Source organism: Chelon labrosus (assembly GCF_963514085.1).
Source record: "Chelon labrosus genome assembly, chromosome: 9".
In the NCBI taxonomy this organism is placed as follows: domain Eukaryota; kingdom Metazoa; phylum Chordata; class Actinopteri; order Mugiliformes; family Mugilidae; genus Chelon; species Chelon labrosus.
The window spans coordinates 22,105,835-22,126,969 of NC_140359.1; the positions used below are offsets into that span (position 1 = coordinate 22,105,835).

At 41.4% G+C, this 21,135-nt stretch overlaps 1 protein-coding gene across 1 annotated transcript; it reads right to left on the reverse strand.

The window, feature by feature from the left end:
* Nucleotides 1-2: 2 nt before the first annotated feature.
* ikbkb (inhibitor of nuclear factor kappa B kinase subunit beta) lies at nt 3-19,617 on the reverse strand. Its single transcript, XM_084550934.1, has 22 exons — nt 19,483-19,617; nt 18,371-18,486; nt 15,484-15,578; nt 11,425-11,545; nt 10,487-10,556; nt 8,446-8,534; nt 7,360-7,449; nt 7,160-7,284; nt 6,577-6,684; nt 6,366-6,495; nt 6,010-6,204; nt 5,802-5,916; nt 5,006-5,129; nt 4,764-4,915; nt 4,540-4,601; nt 4,347-4,447; nt 4,193-4,242; nt 3,975-4,074; nt 3,539-3,686; nt 2,391-2,488; nt 1,984-2,077; nt 3-1,859 (listed from the first exon to the last, which is right to left on the reverse strand). The coding sequence occupies exons 2-22, from the start codon at nt 18,473-18,475 to the stop codon at nt 1,800-1,802; spliced, it is 2,232 nt and encodes a 743-aa protein (XP_084407060.1). The 5' UTR covers nt 18,476-18,486; nt 19,483-19,617; the 3' UTR covers nt 3-1,799.
* Between the last annotated feature and the right edge of the window lie 1,518 nt (nt 19,618-21,135).

The following is a 21,135-nucleotide window of genomic DNA, read 5'->3' on the forward strand; positions in this document are numbered from 1 at the left end:
TCTTGTGTTTTCTCTGATTTTTATTGTTCTTTGATTGACACGAAACAGAAAAGAAAACACCACTGGAGTACATTAAAAAACAGTATTCAAGATACAAAATAGAAATTTGTTTTACAAACTGACACAGAAATGTCTAGAAACTGTTTTTATCCGACATTACAATTCTTGCATTAAAAGAGAACTGCTGTTTTTTTACAGCCTCTACCTTATTTCTGGCATAAAATACGATCGTTTAGTCACCCATATAACTTTTGTGTAATTTGCACTCGTTCAGGAGATTAGATCAGCGTATATCCATAAAGTGGGAGTGAATGGGGCACCGAAACACAGGCTCTAAATAACGCATTATCTGCTGCGAAACTTGTTCATTTCACCAATGTTATGTTGTTATGTTATCGTATTTCGTGAAATGAACGAGTTTTGCGGCAGATAATGCGTTATTTAGACGTTGCGTTTCGGTGCCCCAGTCACTCCCACTATATGGATATACGCGGATCTACATATCTCCCGACTGACTACAAATTACACAAAAGTTATATGGGTGAGTAAACGATCGTATTGTATGCCAGAAATAAGGTCCAGGTTGTAAAAAACAGTAGTTCCTCTTTAAGTCTGTACACATACACGATAAGACAGCCTTGACACTTGACATGTAACATAACTCACTTTGTATAATCTATATACAGTAATATCTCCAATTGTTGGGATTCAATTAGGAACCTGAAGTGCAGTTTGGAAGCAAAATGTAAAGACAGTTATAGCGTAATAATAATGGGTAATAATTGATGCAGCAAATTTCACAAAAAACAAATGACGATTTTGGTTGCAATCCATAAATTTGATTCTATTTTTGCATTTGCAGAGGCCAGAAATGCTTTAAAATCAATTATGGTTTACAGCATGTGATTTATCCCATAATGAACAAATATTTAACTCTTGTAATTATTGAAGGCATCCTGGACCGCACTGTATTCTACAGACACTCCTATTACCGTGTCCATCGTCCATACAACAAACAGAAGATGCTTAAAATGATCACATTCATACAGTCATTTAAACAAACAGTTATTTTTTACAGTTGTCAATGTCGCCCACGTCGTTCAATGATTGTCTTGGTAAAATATAAAAAATAAAAACCATTGGTCCAGAAATAAAACAGTTCAAGGCAGACGTCTTATTTGAACGAACGTGCACACGTCTTAAAATACAATCTGCAGTTTACAAAAGTCCAACAAACACAGTGCAACAAATATGCTGCAGTTCCAAAACCGATAAACACCTCTTTCTTTCCTTCCTTCCTGCTTTACATTTTCGGTACGACATTATTTACATTAATCAAATCATATGTAAATTTAAGGGTAACACTTAAATCCAGTTGTGCAAACTTTTCCACAAACAAAAAACTGTAGGAATGTAGGTAGATATAGTTTAACCGTGAATCTGTAAACCTGTTGTTATTAGAGGATCATGTGATATTAACAATATCACATGTGGAATGGTTGATCGGCACCAGGTGAAGAGCAATTTTTACACAAAATGTTCTGCTGAAGCTGCAGAGGGGTAAATAAATGAAATCACACTCTGAATCACTTAATGAATTTTTATCAGAGAGACACTCTGCTGCTGCAGGTTGGTGTTATTTATCCCGTCTTAGACATTCAGACAGAGGAGTCAAATATGCACCAGCAGCTATGACCCCCATTCACATTGTCAATCCAGAAACCTGGTAACACGTCCCCCGTGTAGTTTGACATCCCATCCACACGGAGGTAGCAGAGTGCCACAGAATGAGCCCTAGTTTAGGAGAGGTCACTGGAGAAATTTTGGCTTCCATGCAGCCACGTCCACTCCCTCAACATCTAGGACGAAAACGAAGGGGACTGTTTTTTATTAGTTATATATACGCACTTATAATTAAAAGTCACAAACTACACAAGCCAGATGCGTGGCGGCAGAGCTAGACGAGTGCGAGTGTGTACATACCTCCATGCTGCTCTCTGATTCCTGGATGGTGTCGTGCAGCAAACTCTGGAGGCGACTCTCAAAGGTCCTGCTCTCCTCCACAAGAGACTCATCACTGCAGACACACCCAAAGAGAGTCATGCAGATGTTGCTCATGGTTTGATAAGCTATCAGGATGTGTGTGTCTTCTGAATGATTCTGTGACGCCGTCTTTTAAAGAATACCGGACAACGGTGGCGCATGTGAAAGCCATCGCAAGCGGGACATGATGAGTTTACAGTTACAAATTACCACAACTTCAGTGGCTTGGAGACGTGTCAGAAAAGAATGTATTTGTGTGGATGAGTGCAATGTTAAGTTGATTAGCTGTGGCCCTCGATGGTATTTGCATAAGATTGGTCTGAGGTTCTGAATGGAAATGCACTCACAGTTGCTGTAAGCTGTGTCTGGGGGTCATCAGAGGAGGCACTGACGACGGGGTTCGTAATCCATCGGGGCTCCCGCTCACGGGGCTGCGAACTTTACTCTGCACAAGACAAGACGAAGCACGTTATTCTGTGTTAATACATTGAATACAGTCTACTGCACCTGCTCAGTGTGTGTTTAAATTGAACCACTGGCTATTTTTATTTATTATTTACAAATCATTTCTTCAAACCCATTAGAATAATTTAAATTAGAAATTATAACTATCATATCGTATCATCTGCATTTACAAGCAATCAGAATAGACCTTTTTTGACATGTGACAAAGTGGTTCTCCCTACTGTGGAGTATCTGTGTGCTGGAACTATAACAGAAGAAGACCTGTTAACCTTTCTACAACACTGAGTACATTCAACAGAGGAAGAGGACGACCAAGATTGACCCGTGGCCATATTGATTCCACTTAAAACGCAAATAACTCACTGTTTTGCTACCTCCATGTATCTGTCTCTCCCGGATTTAATGCAACCAGGGAGCAAGCATTTACATGGCTCAATGGCTCTAGGTTTACACCATCCCTCTCTAGCCGATCTCTATAGATCAGGACAGCTCAAAGAAGCATTTAAATTGTTCATTAATCTTCATCTTCTGTGACCGCTTGTCCTGTGAACAGCCGCGGGGTCTGCTGGAGCCTATCCCAGCTGCCATTGGGCAAGAGGCAGGGTACACCTCGGACAGGCCTCCTGTCTATCAAAGGGCTAACACAGAGACAGACAACCATTCACACTCACATGCACACCTACGGCCAATTTACACCAAATGAGCATGTCTTTGGACGGTGGGAGGAAGCCAGAGTACACGGAGAGAACCCACACAGACACAGCGGAACATGCAAACTCTACACAGAAAGGCCCCAGTAGGCCTGGATTCGAACCCAGAACCTTAACGCTTATCTGTTTTTGGGTTTTTTTTGTGTTCATTTCCAACTTTTTCTAAAGAAGTGAGGCACACATTAAGCACGACAGACGATCCCTCTTGGATCGGAGACCAAAGACAACATTCTTTTTCCCCAAGAATTTCATTACTGGGATCTTAAATCCCTAAAGAGGAAACAGAAGTACGTGTGCGTGAACAGTTCACGCGTCCTCACACAGGCGACTTTGAGCAGGTTCCACAGCTCCCTCTGTCGTCTCTCCTGCAGACTCATCAGGACTTGTTCGCTCTCTGCCATTTTCTGGACGACGCCCTCCACCTTCGGCAGCAGCTTCATCACGCGGTGGCGACATACTGCCGTCTTACTGCAGGGCACACACAGAAACAGAATCTTGTCGTGAATTATCCAGGTCCAATGACATTTAATAATGACACAGGACACAATTAACAACTGCAGACAGGATGGCTTATTTTAAAAAGACATCTTTAAAGGTTGTGACTTCTTACACTTGTTATAAATGTGTCATCTTACACCCAGTAGTGATGTCTGGACAAAACAATAAAATAGAGCAATACCTTTGTTTCATATACAGATATGAAAATTCCCACACAGGTTATTATTATTACAACTATACAGTTTCGTGTTGGAGTACCTGAGGTGTGCATAGAAGTCTCTGAGCTTCTTCTCATAGAACTGCACAGCCTGAACCACCAGACGCACCACCTCCTGACTGTCTCCTGAACACCTCTGGTCTGAGCACGGGGAGGAAAAAGGAAAACCAGAAGAATGTCAAAGGGGGGTTTATTTTCACATGCCGACGCCGTGACGAGTGTTAAATAAGAAGTGAAACGACGCATGTCATATCCAAACCTCTGGGTTTCTCTCGGAGCTTGCGGAACATCTCCATGGCCTTTCCTTCACTGCAGATTAAAGATGGGAGGAAAGCACGGCTTGAGATCACAGAGCAGTTGTTATTTTTTTTTATTTTTTTAATGTTTAACCGTGAGGTTTGGTTCAGACTTACAGTGTGTCCAAGGCCTCGCCGCTCCTCCACGGATGCCTCTGCACATCCACTATGTCTGGCTGCAGCCGCATCATCTCCTCCTCCAGTTCACTCACGTTGACCTCGACACCCACTCATTACAGTTAGTCTTTTTAAAGTACACGTCAATGCTCCAGACACACACACATACACGCAGAAATACTGTCAAGGGTACCTGGCCGCAGCTGGCAGCAGTTTGCTCCATTTCTCTCCACACACTGAGCAGCTTCTCTGAGGCTGGAAGATGCAAAAAGACATCAGTCATTAGTAAATGGCAAACTGCAAAGTTCTGCACAGTCAAGTCCGGTTAGATTAAATATATTCTTTATTTTAAATATGACTTGGCGTGTCCAGGCAGCGCAGATTTAGTGCAAACAGATATAACGGTGCAACAAATACCGATCCCGGTGGCAGTCTGCTCCTGGTATTTGTCCATGTCTATGTGAAGGCTGGTGATGAAGAAGTCCAGTTTGGCCATGAGTCTCTGGTGCATGGACACCATCTCGTTCTTCTGCTTGGACAGCGAGGAGTTGTGTCTCAGCAGGCTCATGCTGAAAGGAAGAGGAACAGAAGACATTTGTTTTCGTTTTATCCGACAGGTGCGCGTTCAGGTGGGCGGCGTCTGTAGGTGCGAGTCCTACATGGCAGCTTTCTGGCCCTGCTGCAGCCTTTGCCAGTCCTCCTTCAGAGAGCGGATGGTGTGCCACGCCTGGCCGCAAGTCCTCCTCAGAGGGCTGTAGGCCAGAACGTGCTTAGGGTCGGTCTCTGTGGGGAAGACGGAGACAAAAACACATTTATTTATTTACAGCTTATAGTCCTAAAAATACATTTTATTTGACAGGCTTTTCTATCCAGACAGTAAAAAAGGTTCATGCTGTATAGAAGACAAAAACATTTCATTAAGCATAAAATACAGTTAACCTTGAATATTAAATGTGTACAATGTTTATCCAAAAAACAAAAAACAAAAAACAAAGCTGAAATAAGGGCGAATTGACTTGTTGGGTTTGACCACTCAGTTCTAAATACTGTACCATGACCTGGATGACTGAGAACATTCACAGGTGTATATAAATCAAGTATTCAAATTAAAAAAAATGTTTTAGGCTTAGATTAACCACAAACTGTGTTTAGTGTCTGGAGTGACAAAATCTGTAAAATAAATAAGTTATTTTTAGGACTATAAGCTGTATATATGGTAAAAATGTATTGAACATACTGAGATAGGAAATTAGTTTATAATCCTAATTTACTAAAAAAAATGTGCAAAACTATTACAGGAATCCTTCATATTATAGTCCAGAGTCCATGCATTTTTGTTCTTGGGGTTTATACCACTACAGCAGATCCAGCTGAACTAACTGACATAAGGAAAAACGTCACAAAACAAGACACTCATCTGTATCCTGAGGAAAAAAAAACAGGATTTGTTCTTACGGACAAAGCGGATATTTTCAGGGAGTGTTCGAGGAGCAAACTGGGGTTCATAAGTCCAAGAGGAGCGATCTAACAGGAAGACCAGAGGCAAGTCCGTTCGTCGTCCGTCCACCTCCTGCAGATAGAAAAGGGGCTCAATACATATTCATATTCAGTTCTTGAATAGTTTGCATAGGGACTGTGTGTGCAGTGTTGTGTTTGACGCTACCGCGTAATCTATGGCACACTGCGTAGCCAGTCCTTGCGGTTCCAGGGCTAACCCGGCCTCCAGCAGCAGCTCCTGATTGGCTGCGGGGATGTTGGTGTCTTTTTCTATCCTCAGCTGCAGGCTGGCCACGGTCTCATCCTCTGAGATGGCATACGTCAGGATCTTAGCAGTCATCATGTTCAGGACGTGAACCATCTGAGAGGAAAAAGGGCAAAAACCGTGAACGTGAAGAAGACAGAACAAGAGTTAATTAAAAATGATGCATGACTGCCTCCAACATGTAGCCTTGTTTGTGTTTCATCAAAGCGTGCCCACATGGGAGGAAAACGTGCCAACAAGAAAATGATTGAGTTAACCTTGAGCTGCAGTATGAGCTCCAGCTGGGAGAAGCAGTTGCTGGGTGTAGAACTGGTGTCCTTGCCTCTCTCTTGAGGAGACCACTTCAACATCAGCTGCAGCCACCTCTCCATCTTCTCTAATAACAGACTGCAAAACAACAGCTTCAGTGTTAGATAATAAGAGTCTTAAATTGGATTGTTTTTAGTGTATGTGTGCACATAAAATCACCTGTTGAGGTTGTTGGGCTGGGGTAGATGTTTAGAGAAGCGAACCTCCCCCGAGAGGTCCTCGTAGACAACAATATCATCGTCTTGCTTCAGTCTGAGTTTATTGTGCCTAAAAAAAAAAAAACACAGAAAGTGACTATAAGAGAGAAAACAAGTTATTTTATGAGAGCACTGTTCTTTTCCATTTTATCCCCAATTTGATTGTGGTCACTTCGGACCTGCTAACACCGAGATTTCTGCAAATAAGGGAGTGTGTTTTTCCTGTGTTTAAAGCAGACGTCCCTTGAGTTTAATATCAGTCAGTCATCATATTAGCGAGACCCACGGGCCATTGACACTGGCACAACCCACATATCCTGTAATTCTTTGGAAACTCGTGTTTATTTTTTTTTATTCTGTGCGTGTTAAAATCCAGTCATGCAACATTTAACTTTCACCTACAATGAAACTTGTTTCGTTTATTTTGCGAAAACTTGATTGTAGTAGCTGATGAAGGAGCGGAAATCTTCACTTTCTTCCAGATCAAAAGGACGCCTGACGCAAATCGTGTTTCAGATGTAGGAGTTGTTAAATTGGGGCATTACCAGGGAACAGGCTGCCACGTCGGTAAGAACGGCCGAAATCCCGTGATACACTCAAACACCAAAGTCCCAAAGCTCCAGTAGTCCACGGTGACCGTGTACTTCTGCCTCTCAATGAGCTCTGGAGCCTGAAAAAAAAAAAAGAAGTTATTACTGACCAGATTGCGGTGAAAATGTTGGCCGTGTCGACTGTAATCACTTACTAAGTACTGCAGTGTTCCCACAAACGATGTGCAAAGGCTGCTCTGGTCCAACTCTTTAGCATAGCCGAGATCTATAATCTTGTGGATCAACTGGGAATTAGGAGGGAAAGTAAAGAATAAACGTGTGATGTGTTGTCGACACTTATTCCTGGTATTACACGTGGACAGATTAAATAAATACTGAGAGATTTTTGTAAATTCTGGTAAAGCATATTAACTTTCTTGCAGTTTAGTATCACTCCTGTATGAGATTGTCTGACAACTGCTCAGAGACAAGAAGTGGTCTGGAACATAAAAGGGCAAATCAATGTTTTTATGCTATGGCTTTTACATGGAGCAGAAAAAATATATTAAGTAATGAGTTTGATAAGTGTTGGGAGGTAGATTTTAGTTCCTTCTTCCTCTTGTTTCTGCTGTAGCTTCATGTTTAATTCACAATGAACATTTATCGATCCTCTAACGCTCTATCAGAATGACATAAACCTGTTTCCAAAAATTATTCCTTCAAATTTTCAGTGAGTGCACGAGTGAAAAACAACCTTTAATGATTTTCTGTTCACAACAACTTGTGCTGTAATTAAAAACAGAAGTCTGTATGTTGGATTTACTGTTTCTCTAGTATGCAGGATTCAAAACAAGTGTTCATGCAAAAACCACAAACTTAACACAGATAAATTATGTTCGACTCAGTTTCTATAAACCCAGCAATGTGCACATAAACATAAATATATAACTATTTTAATAAGTCTGGCCTCAGTTATATAACACTTTTTTCATTTTCCTGGATCATTTTGCAGGCTGCAGGACAACGCTATGATCTGTTGCGTAATGGACAAAATAACAGGGGGCCCAGAGTGGAAGGTAAGAGGAAGGCTACCCCCACAAAAAAAGCTGCTTGTGACTGCAAGTATGAGTTCAAAGATGGTGTTTTCCACATAAAATATTCAGTGGATGTGAAAGAGACGAGTCTTTTGTATTTATTCCACATAACCGACATCGAGGCGAAAAAGTCTTTGTTGTGGTTTGGGTGTATTTGCAATTAAAAAAAAAGAAAAAGAAAAATGGTTTACTGGGTTTTTAACTCACTCTCTTCTCTCCCTGCTGCAGAACAATGTTTTCTGGTTTCAGATCTCTGTGGATGATCCTCTTCTTGTGGAGGTAGGTCAGAGCCGAAGCTGAGCGACAAAAGAGGAAGAAATAAGACAAATAAGGAATCCGTGTATCATTCGTTCTTTGAAAATGGAAAGAACGAATGATACACAGATTCAGTCACTTTTTCATATTTAGATTTTTGATTGCCACCCGAAAATGGAAAGAACGAATGATATTGCACGAATTGCGTGCATTACAGATTATTCAATAAAATATGGTGCACGAACATATACAGGGATTTTTGGCTTTACAAAGTTGACTGAGATTTGTGGCTCAGTCCCTTAATATGAGAGAAGCTGATGCTTTAAAGGTAAATATTGAATTGAAATTGATTGAAAATAACAAAAAAACAACAACTGGAGAATCAGTTTAAAAAGTATTAACTCTGACGTAAAGACTGCTTTCATTTGCATCATTTTGTCAGATAAGATTATCCTCTAATATAAAAAACATCTCCAAGTATTTAATTTTAGTTATTTATTCAAAGCATGTATAAGACCAACGCCTTTGATTCTACTCACAACCGACAGCTTGTTGAGACTGACATTACCCACAATGCAACTTGTGGCAACTGGCTAAAATCTGGCGCGAGATTTCAGTGTGTTATGCTAGTAGCAGCTAACGTAGCAAGCCGCTAGCCTCATGCAGAAAGGTCTAGCCGGCGTGCTTCCTTCTAATTACACCTTTCTTTTATTTTCAGATCTATTTTACTGGGGTAATTTATCAGACTGCTCCATTTGAAGCCACAAAAGTCTTTTTTTTAACAGATTTCGTGTCACTTATGCAGCCAAATAACTCCCAGCATCGCTGATGGAGATGGTGGGAAGTGTTTGACAAAATAGACATACATACCTAGACGCCTCATTGAGCGGGTTGGCTCGTTGTTGCAATACGTCAACGTCGCCGCCATACTGGAGGAGGCAGCTCTGTCCCGTGAACCAATACGAGTCAGTGGAGTGAACTTTATTAAGCGCCTTCTACAAAGTGCTTTAAGTTAATGCCTCTCATTTACACATTCACACACGAACGTATATATTCAGGAAACCGTTGTTTTTGGTTCATATCGGTTTCCTGAATATATACGTTCATGTGTAGAAGACGCTTAATAAAGTTCACTCCATTGACTCGTATTGGTTCGCAGGACAGAGCTGCCTCCTCCAATATGGCGGCGACGTTGACGTACGGTCCAGCACTCAATGAGGCGTCTATGTATATACGTCTATGTTTGACACGCCTGGGAGCACGCCTCTAATTTACTGCTGCTGTGTTACACCACTAGGGGTCAGCGAAAACAAGATGTTAAGCCGCCGTTAACTTGTTAAAGTCTAACCGGGTTTGTCTTGGTGCACCAACCGAAATGCTAATGTCACCATACTTGTGCGTCAACGGCTGACGAGTGTGCGTCAGTCGCCAGAGATTGTTCACTAAAGTGGAACTTGTAAACCTCAGGGAGCCTGAGTATACTGTACGCGTGGGTGAGTGAGCTTGTGGGTGTGGACGTGCTGTACACGCCTGTGTGTCATGAAGCGGGGTTAACGGGGATCACTCATTATCAGGAAATGTCCACGAGTGACCGACAGGAAAAGGTGGTTCTGCATGAGTGTGCATGTCTTACTCTACTCCCCGCTCTAGATATGAACCATATTATGTGTCTTCTCTTAAACTTGTTTATACAGCAAGAGGTACACAATGTGTGTTGATGTTAGCCTTCGTAGATAAAGTTTGAAGCAGAGACTGTTGACGTAAGCCAATGGATGCATGTGAGCAGTCACCATGGTGACTAAGAGCTTGTGTGATGTGTGGTGTGTGAATGATTACATCACGGCGCTGCTCACCAGGTTTCTTCCACACTTCAGGAAACTAATCACATTGCCAGCTCACCAGGTCACCCAATTAATCCATCACTCAAGCACATACACACACACATGACTAAAGAGAAATACGCCGAAACCTGGCGGTTAAACCAAATACTCACAAATATCGCGTAACAGAATCAAGACGGAGCCCTCCCTCATTCCACAGCAGTTCTCCAAGAGGTTCAGATACTGCAGAGAGCACAAACACAGACACTCGATACTTGAGCAACACAAACCATGGGAAGAAAGCAATATAAGCGGCCGCAGGCAAGAGTTCATTAATCTGTCTTCTTTAATCCACGTTATAAACTTGTCTATTTTTTACTTGTCTTCTTTTGAAGCAGCCACTTTCCATCCATTAAGTAAACTGTTTTAATAAGGGTTTAGACCATCCAGGCCAAGATTCAAGCACCAAACTTCTTCACTCTCTATTAGTGCTTTTAATAAACTAGAGAAGGTTTACAAATTGACAAATCAGCACTTAGGCTGTAACCGTATATTTAAGTGTCCCACTGCTGGAAACTTGCGGCAGGCCTGACAAAAGAGGACGGTGCCGCTTTCCGCTCTCTGTCTCCAATTACTGCTCCATTTACCCCCAACTCGACCGCTTAGTTTTTGACCATCTGGGATGCTTGAGATTTTCATGACATTGTGGTTTGCTATGGTTGGCATTTTCCTCTTCTGCTGGCCTCAAGCTGGTTTCAAATAAAAAAAAAAAAAAACACTGTGCCAGATTTAACCCCCAGAATGAACGGCAAACAATCGCCTGTTGCCCCGTGCATGTCAGACTTAACACGAAGAAATACATATGTAATAGTGACATCTGTGGTTTTAGTTTTTATGCACTTTTCATTTTTGACCTTGAAATACACAGACACACCCTACTGGAGCCTTTTTCTGAAACGAAAGAGTCATGAAAGCGGTTCAAAAAGGATTACTAACACACAATGACCACTCCTTGTGTATTCATTGTGATGCTGCTCTTTAAGCCAAAACAGCTCTCCAATCCCAAGACCCAAACCACATTTGTTCACTCGCAAACACACTAGACTTTTACCTTTCTCAGATCTCCACCCTGACAGTACTCCATGGCCAGCAGCGGCAGGTCATTAGTGGCCACGAGTTTCTCCATTCCCTCTGGAACTTCTCGGGCTGCGACCACGTTAACATGATCCAACCTGAAGGAATAAAGACATCAGTCTGTTTCATGTCATATTTTGTTATCCACAATGTGTCCTCACTTGCAAGGTTTGAAAAATTTGCAAGAAAAACAATCAAGGAAAAACAAATCTAGATACGAACCAGTGGTTGCCAATGTTTGAGTTGCCAGCTTAGGACTCATTAAATGAAGTGCGGTCTACTTGCTACTACTTTTTGCGCATGCCAACAGGTTATACGAAATTTTACCTCCGAAGTGACTTGTCTATGTTTTAAAGCTACGTTGCAGAACGTTTGTCTCCCCCTTCAGGCAGTGAAAGTAATTACACAAACAGTGTGTAGTGCTCTACAGTGAGAAAAAGGCGTACTAATGTTTGTCCTTTCACTTGATCGATAGTCCTTCTTCTGAATATGTCTTCTATCCAATCAGAAACTTTTCTTTGATGGTTTGTAGTTGCTGTAGCCCAGATCTGTCTCTACTCATATGGTTGCTCGCCTTCTCAGCACTGGCAAACCAGTCATTGCTGGTTAATGTAAAACAGACACCACTTTGAAAGTTCCTGCACACAGACAGAGCTACCTGGTGATGATCAGCATTGCGTGAACTTGACTGGCTAGAGCAGGGGCCGTCAAACTAATTTTAGCTTGGGGGCCACATACAGCCCAATTTGATCTCAAGCGGGGAAAACCAGTAAGATAATAGCATAATAACCTATAAGTAACAACAACTTTTTCCATTTGTTTTAGTGCAAGAAGAAAAATAAATTAGGAGAATGTGTACATTTAATAAACTATCCTTAAGAAAAATAAGTGCAATTTGGTCTCAGTGTTGTGTGCTGTCCACTCGTCTCGTTACTAAAACAGTGAACAAATTAGGGATTTTATTGAAAAATTGCAGGCTAATATGTAATTTTCGCACTTTGCATGCTGCGGGCCAGATTAGACCCTCTGGTGGGCCATTTTTGGCCTGCAGGCCAAAAGCCTGCTGTGCGCTAGAGCTTAGATGGAATAGATGTCCCACACTCCATCTTACTGCGTTTTATGGGAACTGGAGGTATAAAATTAGTCCATAATTCAAAAGAAAAAACCTAAAAGAAAAGAAAAATCCAGAAAAATAGGGACGTTTGACAGGAAAGACATAATCTTCCCTTTTCTGTTGAGCTTCTTCTCAGTTTCATAGTGTGACGTCTTCAGGATCGTAAACACTGATCTTTACAAGCAACATGATACCTACATCTAAGTTCATCTAAAAATCACATACCTTCACAGTTACGAGAAAGAATATTGAACAGTGACCGTAAAATCCGCTCACCCACCCAGTCTGACATTTGACCCATTGTTTTACTTTGTCCTCCTTTTTGTTTCTCATCCTTTTACAGTTTCATAACTCAGACTGAAACAATGTGTTTCTGATAAGTACGTGGCGACTTTGAACTAAAAAAGCAAAGGGGGATGTAAAGATAACAAAGTCAAACTGATACCAGGTCGACCAGGAAAATGATTTTAACCGTAAGCATAACACTGTGCAACACGTTATCGTTGTTGTAAAAGCCACAACAGAGTAAGACACTTGATAGTCACCACTACAATAATAAGCTGTGATTAAGTTATCATCATTCATTATAACATGTTTGTTTTTTTTCTTCGGCAGAACCTTAGGCAATCTTATTTGGATGCCTTGCATGAGCCTTGCCGTGCTATGCAGACGCCAGCCTTATTATCTAATTATGAAACCAGATGACTCAAACATGAAATTCCAACCATATCTTAAAAACATAAAGGATTAATTGTGTTTGGCTCTTAAGCACCTCAGTGATTTACTATCTGGATGGCATGACCCCCAGTGCTACTGTCAGGAACCTTGGAGTTATTTATTTTTTAAATGTGGACGTTTCCTTTGCACATTAAACGAGCGGCCATCTTCACAACATTAAATTCTCAAAGTGATGCTGAAAAACTAGTTCATGCACTTATTACTTATAGGCTAGACTAATTTAATTCATTATGATAAGGTTGTCCAAATACTGTAGCTCTGCAGCGAGAGCTTTAACAGGAATTCGGGTAGATTGACCTACAGACCCCGGATGATGTCTTCTGACCTGGATCTCTGAGCGTCACGCCCACATGCGGTGGTCGGCTTGTTTACCTGTAATTTACTACTGCTAGTTTTTTTGCAACATGGCTGAATGTTTTTCCGATTCTGAGGTTGTGGACGAACCACTGCAGTAGCAAATTAAAGGTAAACCAGACGACCGCGGGTGTGCAGAGATGACTCTCTCAGAGATGACATCATCCAGGTCAGAAGACATCATCTGGACGAAACAACAACATACTGGCGAAATGAACGTGTTTCGCAGGCAGATAATGCGTTATTTAGAGGCTGCGTCTCGGTGCCCGAGTCACTCTCGCTATATGGATATACGTTGATCTAATTATCTCCTGAACGAGTGCAAATGACACAAAAGTTATATGGGTGAGTAAACCATTGTATTTTATGCTAGAGATAAGGTCCAGGTTGTAAAAAACAGTAGTTCCCCTTTAAGTCGTAGGGTACTGTAAATTGTCTTCACACTGTTTTTATAATGAGTTTATGCCACATAATTGTTTTTGGTTGGAGAATAAAAAGGCTAGCCTAAATGTAAATAGAAAGTTACATACATGATCTATCTTTGTTAAGACTTTATTAAGCTAATCTGAGGAATTAGAACCAAAGAGTGAGATGAAACCTGCATCAGAAGATTGTGGGACAAATAATCCGCTTTGTTTTTTTGTTTTTGACTAATATAATACAAGCCATTTAAGCACATCATACCTCAAAAACAAAGAGTTGCGCCTTTCAGTATATGTGCATGTGTAAAACTGCGCTAAGTAGCTGTAATAATATAATAGTAGGTTGCCATGTATGCGTCCCCTACCCTGTGGTTTTTCCACGAGTTGAGCGTGGGTGCACGGGTGGGTTGTGGTTGTGACCACGTCTGGCTGAAAACAACACGCTTGTTAAAGTGGGACCAAGAAAAAAAAAAAGGTTTTATGTTCAAGTTTGCACCAGCAAATGACAAAAAAAAACACAACTCGAAAACAATCAAGGCCAGCATTAGCTGGCATAAAACTCCTGTGACCTGGTGCTGAAACTGTGAACGGACAGCGTGTGGAAAGTTAACGCCTGGCAAAGCAGAGCAAAACGAGGAGGTGGAAGATCACGCTGTCAGAAATAACCAAAGTCACCGAAATAACCCAAGCCATAAATGCTGTTCTAATTATTTAATGTGCGTGTTTTTTTACAGGATTTCAGGATACAAATTTAGTTTTTGCTAAAACTTGTGAAACAGACGGGTACATAAAAGTCAAATGTCAAACTCGTAAGCAGCCAGCTCGTCAGGGAATTTACCACGCTGAGTCACGACACGTCAAACCAAAACCGGCCTCACGTGCCAGAAACAACATTAAGGCAAAGCATGAAACGGCTTTGGTAAAAATAAACAGGCAGGAAAATCACCTATTTCTTCAGCCCGAGTTAAAAGCTGTTGTGTCACGCACTGAAATGCATCAACCCCCGGGCCCTTTGTAAACAAACAAAGGGAGAAACATGATGTGGCCGACCGAAAGACAAGCAAAACGGTTAAGAACCACTTTGCGCAAGGTAAATAAACTGGATAATAAATGTATGACTTTATAATGTCTGATCTTAAAACAGGTTTTTACTTTATTAGCTTATCCCAAGGCACTGATATGTGTTAAAACCGAGCGTGCTCTTCATTATTTAATATTGCGCTAATATGGTACACAATCCCACGTACAGTTTCTGTTATGCTGGTGGTGCTCCTCGAAGCTGCCATGTGTCTGCTGAGCGTACGGCACATGATCCTTATTTGAAGTTGACAGCAGAAGGAGTATATATATATTTTTTTTTTACCTTGGGCCCCTTCGTTAGCTTGACGCACGAGAACGTGACACTGACCTCTTCATGATCTGGATCTCCAGAGACCATCTCTCTTTGTTCCTCTCGCTCAGCTCCTGGCGGCACTGCTTTATAGCGATCTGTTCCTCCGTGTCCTGAGAACACACACAAGCTTCCATCAGTTCAGAGGACATTACATTCATTTCCTGGGGACTTACTCTCACCGTAACCGACCCCTGCTGTGGAAAGTACACTGGTTCGAGCACCGTAATGAATTTTTTAATTAAATCAGCTGTACAAACATATAACATCCTTATAAAATATGATGGTTTGTTATATATTAAACTACCCCACAGCATATACAACCAATCAGTTGATTTACGGAATACTATATTTATATGGAGAGAATAATCAGCTTACAGTACCGATCCGCTGTGAAAATAACGACTAGTTGCAGATCTACACAAAATTGTTCAAATTAGCTCAACTAGCTCACTACAACTAACAGTAAAAAGCACGAGCAACAGTAATTTGGATTAATTAGATCATTTCAGATGTTGAAGAAGGAAATACACTTAATTTATTGTGACTCTAAGACAAGAAAAACGTGTAAATATTAATTTTGAGAAGCTGGACGTGTTGATTATTTGATAACAGTGTAGTCAATGTCAATTATATACTGTAGCATTCTCTTCAGGTACCTGATTGTTGGGTATTTTTGCTTAACAATAAACCAAAAATAAAAAGAGAGGGAATTGAGGCATACATCGATCAGCCATAACATTAAAACCACTGACAGGAGAAGTAAATAACATTGACCATCTCATGAAAATTCAGTGTTCTGATTGGAAACTTTTGGACCTGGCAATCATTCATGTGGATGTTACTTAGACATGTACCACCCACCTAGACCAGACCAGGCACCCCCACCCCATAGTAATGACACTCCTTGATGGCAGCAGCCACCCCCAGCAGGATGCAGCCTGACACAGGCACACACAGAAAAACGGTTTAACTCAAACAAGCATGAAGAACAGCACAAGGTGTTGACCTGGCCTCAAAATTCACTAGATCCCAAACTGATCAAGTATCTGTGGGATGATCCACAGAGGCCCCTCTCCTCAACCCAAAGGCCCCCACTAACAACAGACACCACAGGACACCCTCAGAAGGCCCATGTCAATTCTCTGATGAGTCACAACTGTTTTGCAGGCACAAGGGAGAACTACACAACATTGGGAAGGTGGTCATAATGTTATGCCTGATCAGTGTAGCCACAAATGCATGACATACATGGCCACACCTTTGCCTACAAAGCAGTGACGACATTTATTCACGTTCCAAAAATGAATGAGCGCCACCAGGACATGCTAGGTGGTGCCACATGTCACTACCTGTTTCTCATCAAGGAAGCGGCATCGCCCTGCTTCCCATGGCCTGGTCAGGGAACTAATAATAACCCAGAGTATTGTCAATAATGCAGGAAGATGGGAAATTCTCATAGAGGAAGTTAATCATCATCATCAGCGGCGGCAGCAGTGGCAGCAGCGGCAGAGCTCCCTTTAGCTTCACCGCCTCCTAAAGCCCAGTCTGTGATGACACTGGTAAACAGCTCATTAGTCTCTCTTGAACACAACTTCCTTGACTGATGTAAAGAGCAGTGGAAGTAAATGTTAGCTTTAATTATGCTGATGGATTTGAAAATGCATCTTTAAACATTTTCCCACAGTATACGTTCAATTATAACAGTATTCTGTATGTGTAGAATATGTGTAACAAACACTGTCAGTCCAAGCCTTCACTCAGGAAAACAGTTTTAATGGAGAATACTGGAGCCACCAAGGGAGCAGTCAACAGACGATGCCTGTTTACTTAACATCAAGCGATAAGAAATGTTATACCGGAGCCACAACATATTCTCAAGTGCTTTCCCTCCACACTGTCCATTACTTCCGCTTGATGACGCTGCCTCAATCAAAGCCGGCAGTGAGCGAGTGTGAGTGTGAGTCCAGCTGTAGTGACAGGAATGGGAAGGTCCACTAAAGCGGATGTATTCATATTCTCACGGCGACCCCTGAGCTAATGATGCAACTCTACAGCGCTTTTCATCCTGTGACTTATAGTGATATCATCACAATAGAAACCACTTCTGTTGGACTGGGTGCAAAAAAAAGATGGCAGCTTCCTGAGCTGATGTCATGCTGCACTCTAAAATGACGTGGCTGAATAACCGAATGAGCTTTTTAAGATCCAAACTTTCAGAAGACAGTATTACCTCCTCCACCGCAAATAAACACGGCATAGGTGTCATAGAAAAAAAGACTCATCCTAAAAATGCCTGAGAAATATTTCGTATTGGCCCTGCGATAGACTGGCGACCTGTCCAGGGTGTACCCCCGCCTCTCGCCCGATGACAGCTGGGATAGGCTCCAGCAGACCCCGCGACCCTTAACAGGAATAAGCGGGTACAGAAGATGAATGAATTAATGAATGAAATATTTCGGATTCTTTAGTATCGTTCCATTGTGATAAGTTCACTGGTAAAAAAAAAGGTGTAAGTGTAAAAAGTGTAAAAAACACAGGCTTAAAAAATGGGGTTCAACTGTATCCCAAAGCTACCTGACTGATGCCATGGCCACATTACAAAGTTAAGATCATTTCCAATTTTCAGACACTTTCACTTTCATTTTTTTTTCATTTATTTAAATGTGAATTGCAGTGATGCTGTTGATGTCAGCTGGGTGAGGGAAGCATGACGTATTCAGCTATCTACAATCTGACTATTTAAAATGCTCAGCGCATTCGTTATTTAAACATCCTCTTTCCTGAGGAATTTCCACAAGTGGGACTCGAAGTATCTAAACAACAGAAAAAAAAAAACAACCCTCCCCCAGAGGAGCAGTGAACATGTTCCTCAAAAGTGTATGAAGACATGTGGACTGTGTACCTTATTTTGCCATCTTGTGACATTCCCAAAGCCTCCCGTGCCGAGCCGCTCCTTCAGCTCCCAGGATCCGCAGCTCTGCGGCTGCTGCAGGGGGACTCGATTCATGGCCTCCTCGCCTACACCCAGTGACAAGAATAAAAATGAAGTCCTCAACCACATTAGGCCTTGTCGTCCTCCAATGAGTTAATCACCTTACTTACAGTGCATATTAAGGGAATCTAACAGGAATAACTAGCATAATAATAAATAAAACACCTATAAAGAAATCATTTTTCAAGCAAAAATGCCACGTAATCTGTCCTCCAAGCTTCTCAAATGAGATCATTTGATCCAGTTGTCTGTTTTGTATGTACTAATTGTGTATCTATTGAATATTGGACTGCTGTTTGGAGTAAACAAGTCATCTGAAGATCTTCTATTCAACAAATAAAAACACTGGCACGGTCATTAGTCAGAGGAACGCAGAGAAGTGTGATGTTTTTGCGTTAGGTGACGGCAGAAATGGTTACACAGGGGCCACCCATGGCTGACCCCATCAATGTCTACTTGGCGACTTATAGAGAAACGAGAGGATATAACAAGAATTGTTATCGTTCCTAGAAACATGTGTGATTTATTACTTTTTCTTTATTAATATATCAGTTTATATGTTGTTAAATTAATACCAGCTACACCTTAATGTTTACAGTCTGTGATGGAGGATCTATTGGATGGAGATCATTAAAAACTCAACATTAAAAGTGACTGAATGTTGTTTTTTTGTACACCAGACTGATCTAAAACAGTGTGCGTCAATATGAATCCAGTTTATGAAACGTCCCTTTGTATTTATGTGTTTAAGGAACAACAACACATGCAGTAGTTGCAGGCTATGGAGCAGGCCTGTTCAGCACATGCCTCAATACTTTGAGTTTTAGACTATATATACTTTAACATTACTGTGAATGTGGGTCTCACTACTCTACTAGTGAAGTAAATGAAACATTTAAACACAGAAAAAGTCGCCTTTCTTTAGTTTTACTGTCTTGTTATTACAACCATACTACACTTAAAGTGTCCCGACTTTCACTTTCGTGCAGAAAAGCGCTTCATCATTTTTAACTAAGTCCTACCTTAGACCTCGCAGGAACACCTTCACACCTGAGTTTCTTTGAACAGTGCCTATTTTTTATTTTTTTTTAAAACTGACTTTAAACGCCGCCGCAGCAACTTTGTCGACGGCACAACACATCTGAAAAGCAAAAGCCGTCTACTTCCTGATACTCACATTTCCTGTAAACCTGATGGGACGTGACCCGCCCACAAGGAGGCAGAGTCGTCGGCTCACATCCAGATGGGACAGTCACGGAAGGGGGTTTACCCATAGACAGGTTTAACCGACAGCTCACACTTCCACACAATGGAGGATGCGTGTTAATAAATATTTTATAGAAAATTTTAGACTTTATGCTTGGACTTACCTGTAGAAGGAGAATTTTTTTTTTTTCTACTTTCATTATGTTTGAGAATTATTCTATTTTAAAATTTTAATTTAAAATAAACTTGGTTTAAGCTAAATTTAGCTTTTATGAGCAACATGTTTTCATGTTATATACTTTATAAATACATTTTATTAACTGCTCGATGACCATTGAAAATTCTCGAATCTGATTGGCTGGATTGACTGGAGTAGGCCCCCAGTGTAGTTTTTTGCAGTCGCCTACTGTTCACAATTAATTAATGTGCAGACTTAACAGTAAGAGCTTATGCTATTGCACTTATTATATATACAACTTGTCTGGCATTATACACCAATCAGGCATGACATTATGACCACCTTTCTAATATTGCGTAGGTCTCCCTTGTGCCTCCAAAACAGTTGTGACTCATCAGAGAATTGACATGGACCTTCTGAGGGTGTCCTGTGGTGTCTGGCACCAGGATGTTGTTAGTGGGGGGCCTTTGGGTCATATAGGTTGAAGGGAGGGGCCTCTGTGGATCAGGCTTGGATCAGGCACAGATACTTGATCAGTTTGGGATCTAGTGAATTTGGAGGCCAGGTCAACACCTTGTGCTGTTCTTCATGTTTTTTTGAGTTGTTCCTAAACCTTTTTTGTGTGCCTGTGTCAGGCTGCATCCTGCCATCAAGGAGTGTCATTGCTATGGGGTGGGGGTGCCTGGTCTGGTCTAGGTGGGTGCTACATGACTAAGTAACATCCACATCAATGAATGCCAGGTCCAAAAGTTTCCCAGCAGAACACTGTATTGTCCCAAGATGAACAATGTTCTTTACTTCTCTTGTCAGTGGTTTTAATGTTGTGGCTGATTGGTGCATATTTGGAAATCCTTTATGAGGTGAGAATAGGGAATTTATAATTTGTGCTACAAGAGTGATCCACGGTAATACTTTTTTTCTTTTCATTCCCATGTTGCTTTACTTGTTTCTTGTGGTGCTCAAACTGTGGTTCAGAGGTACACAAGGGTCCATCCCTGTGCTTCGTTAGGTCAACATAAAGTCACAGTTCTACAGTCAGCCCATGTAAAGCAGATATATGCAGTCAGTGAGTGAGTAAGTGAATCATTCTTTGGGAGAGGTCTTTTAGTCAATAAAGTGCTATAGACACTCTCAAAAAGTCGATGAATGGATGCATTACACTCACAGGATCGAAACTTATCCGGGTCTCCACCCTGTCCGCGTTCGTGACCTGGCCACTCATGTGAACAATTACTTCTAATTTCTGGGGTGACATGTTGGTGCGGTGGATAGTGCCGTCATCTCCCAACAA

Bases quoted from the DNA above. Each gene is read 5' to 3' on its own strand.
- ikbkb (XM_084550934.1), bottom strand. From the start codon at position 18,475: ATGAATCGAGTCCCCCTGCAGCAGCCGCAGAGCTGCGGATCCTGGGAG. The intron at 11,546-15,483 runs GTCAGTGTCACG...TTATTCCTTCAG, and splicing joins GAGATCCAGATCATGAAGAG to GTTGGATCATGTTAACGTGG. The intron at 6,496-6,576 runs GTGATTTTATGT...GTTGTTTTGCAG, and splicing joins CAGCCCAACAACCTCAACAG to TCTGTTATTAGAGAAGATGG.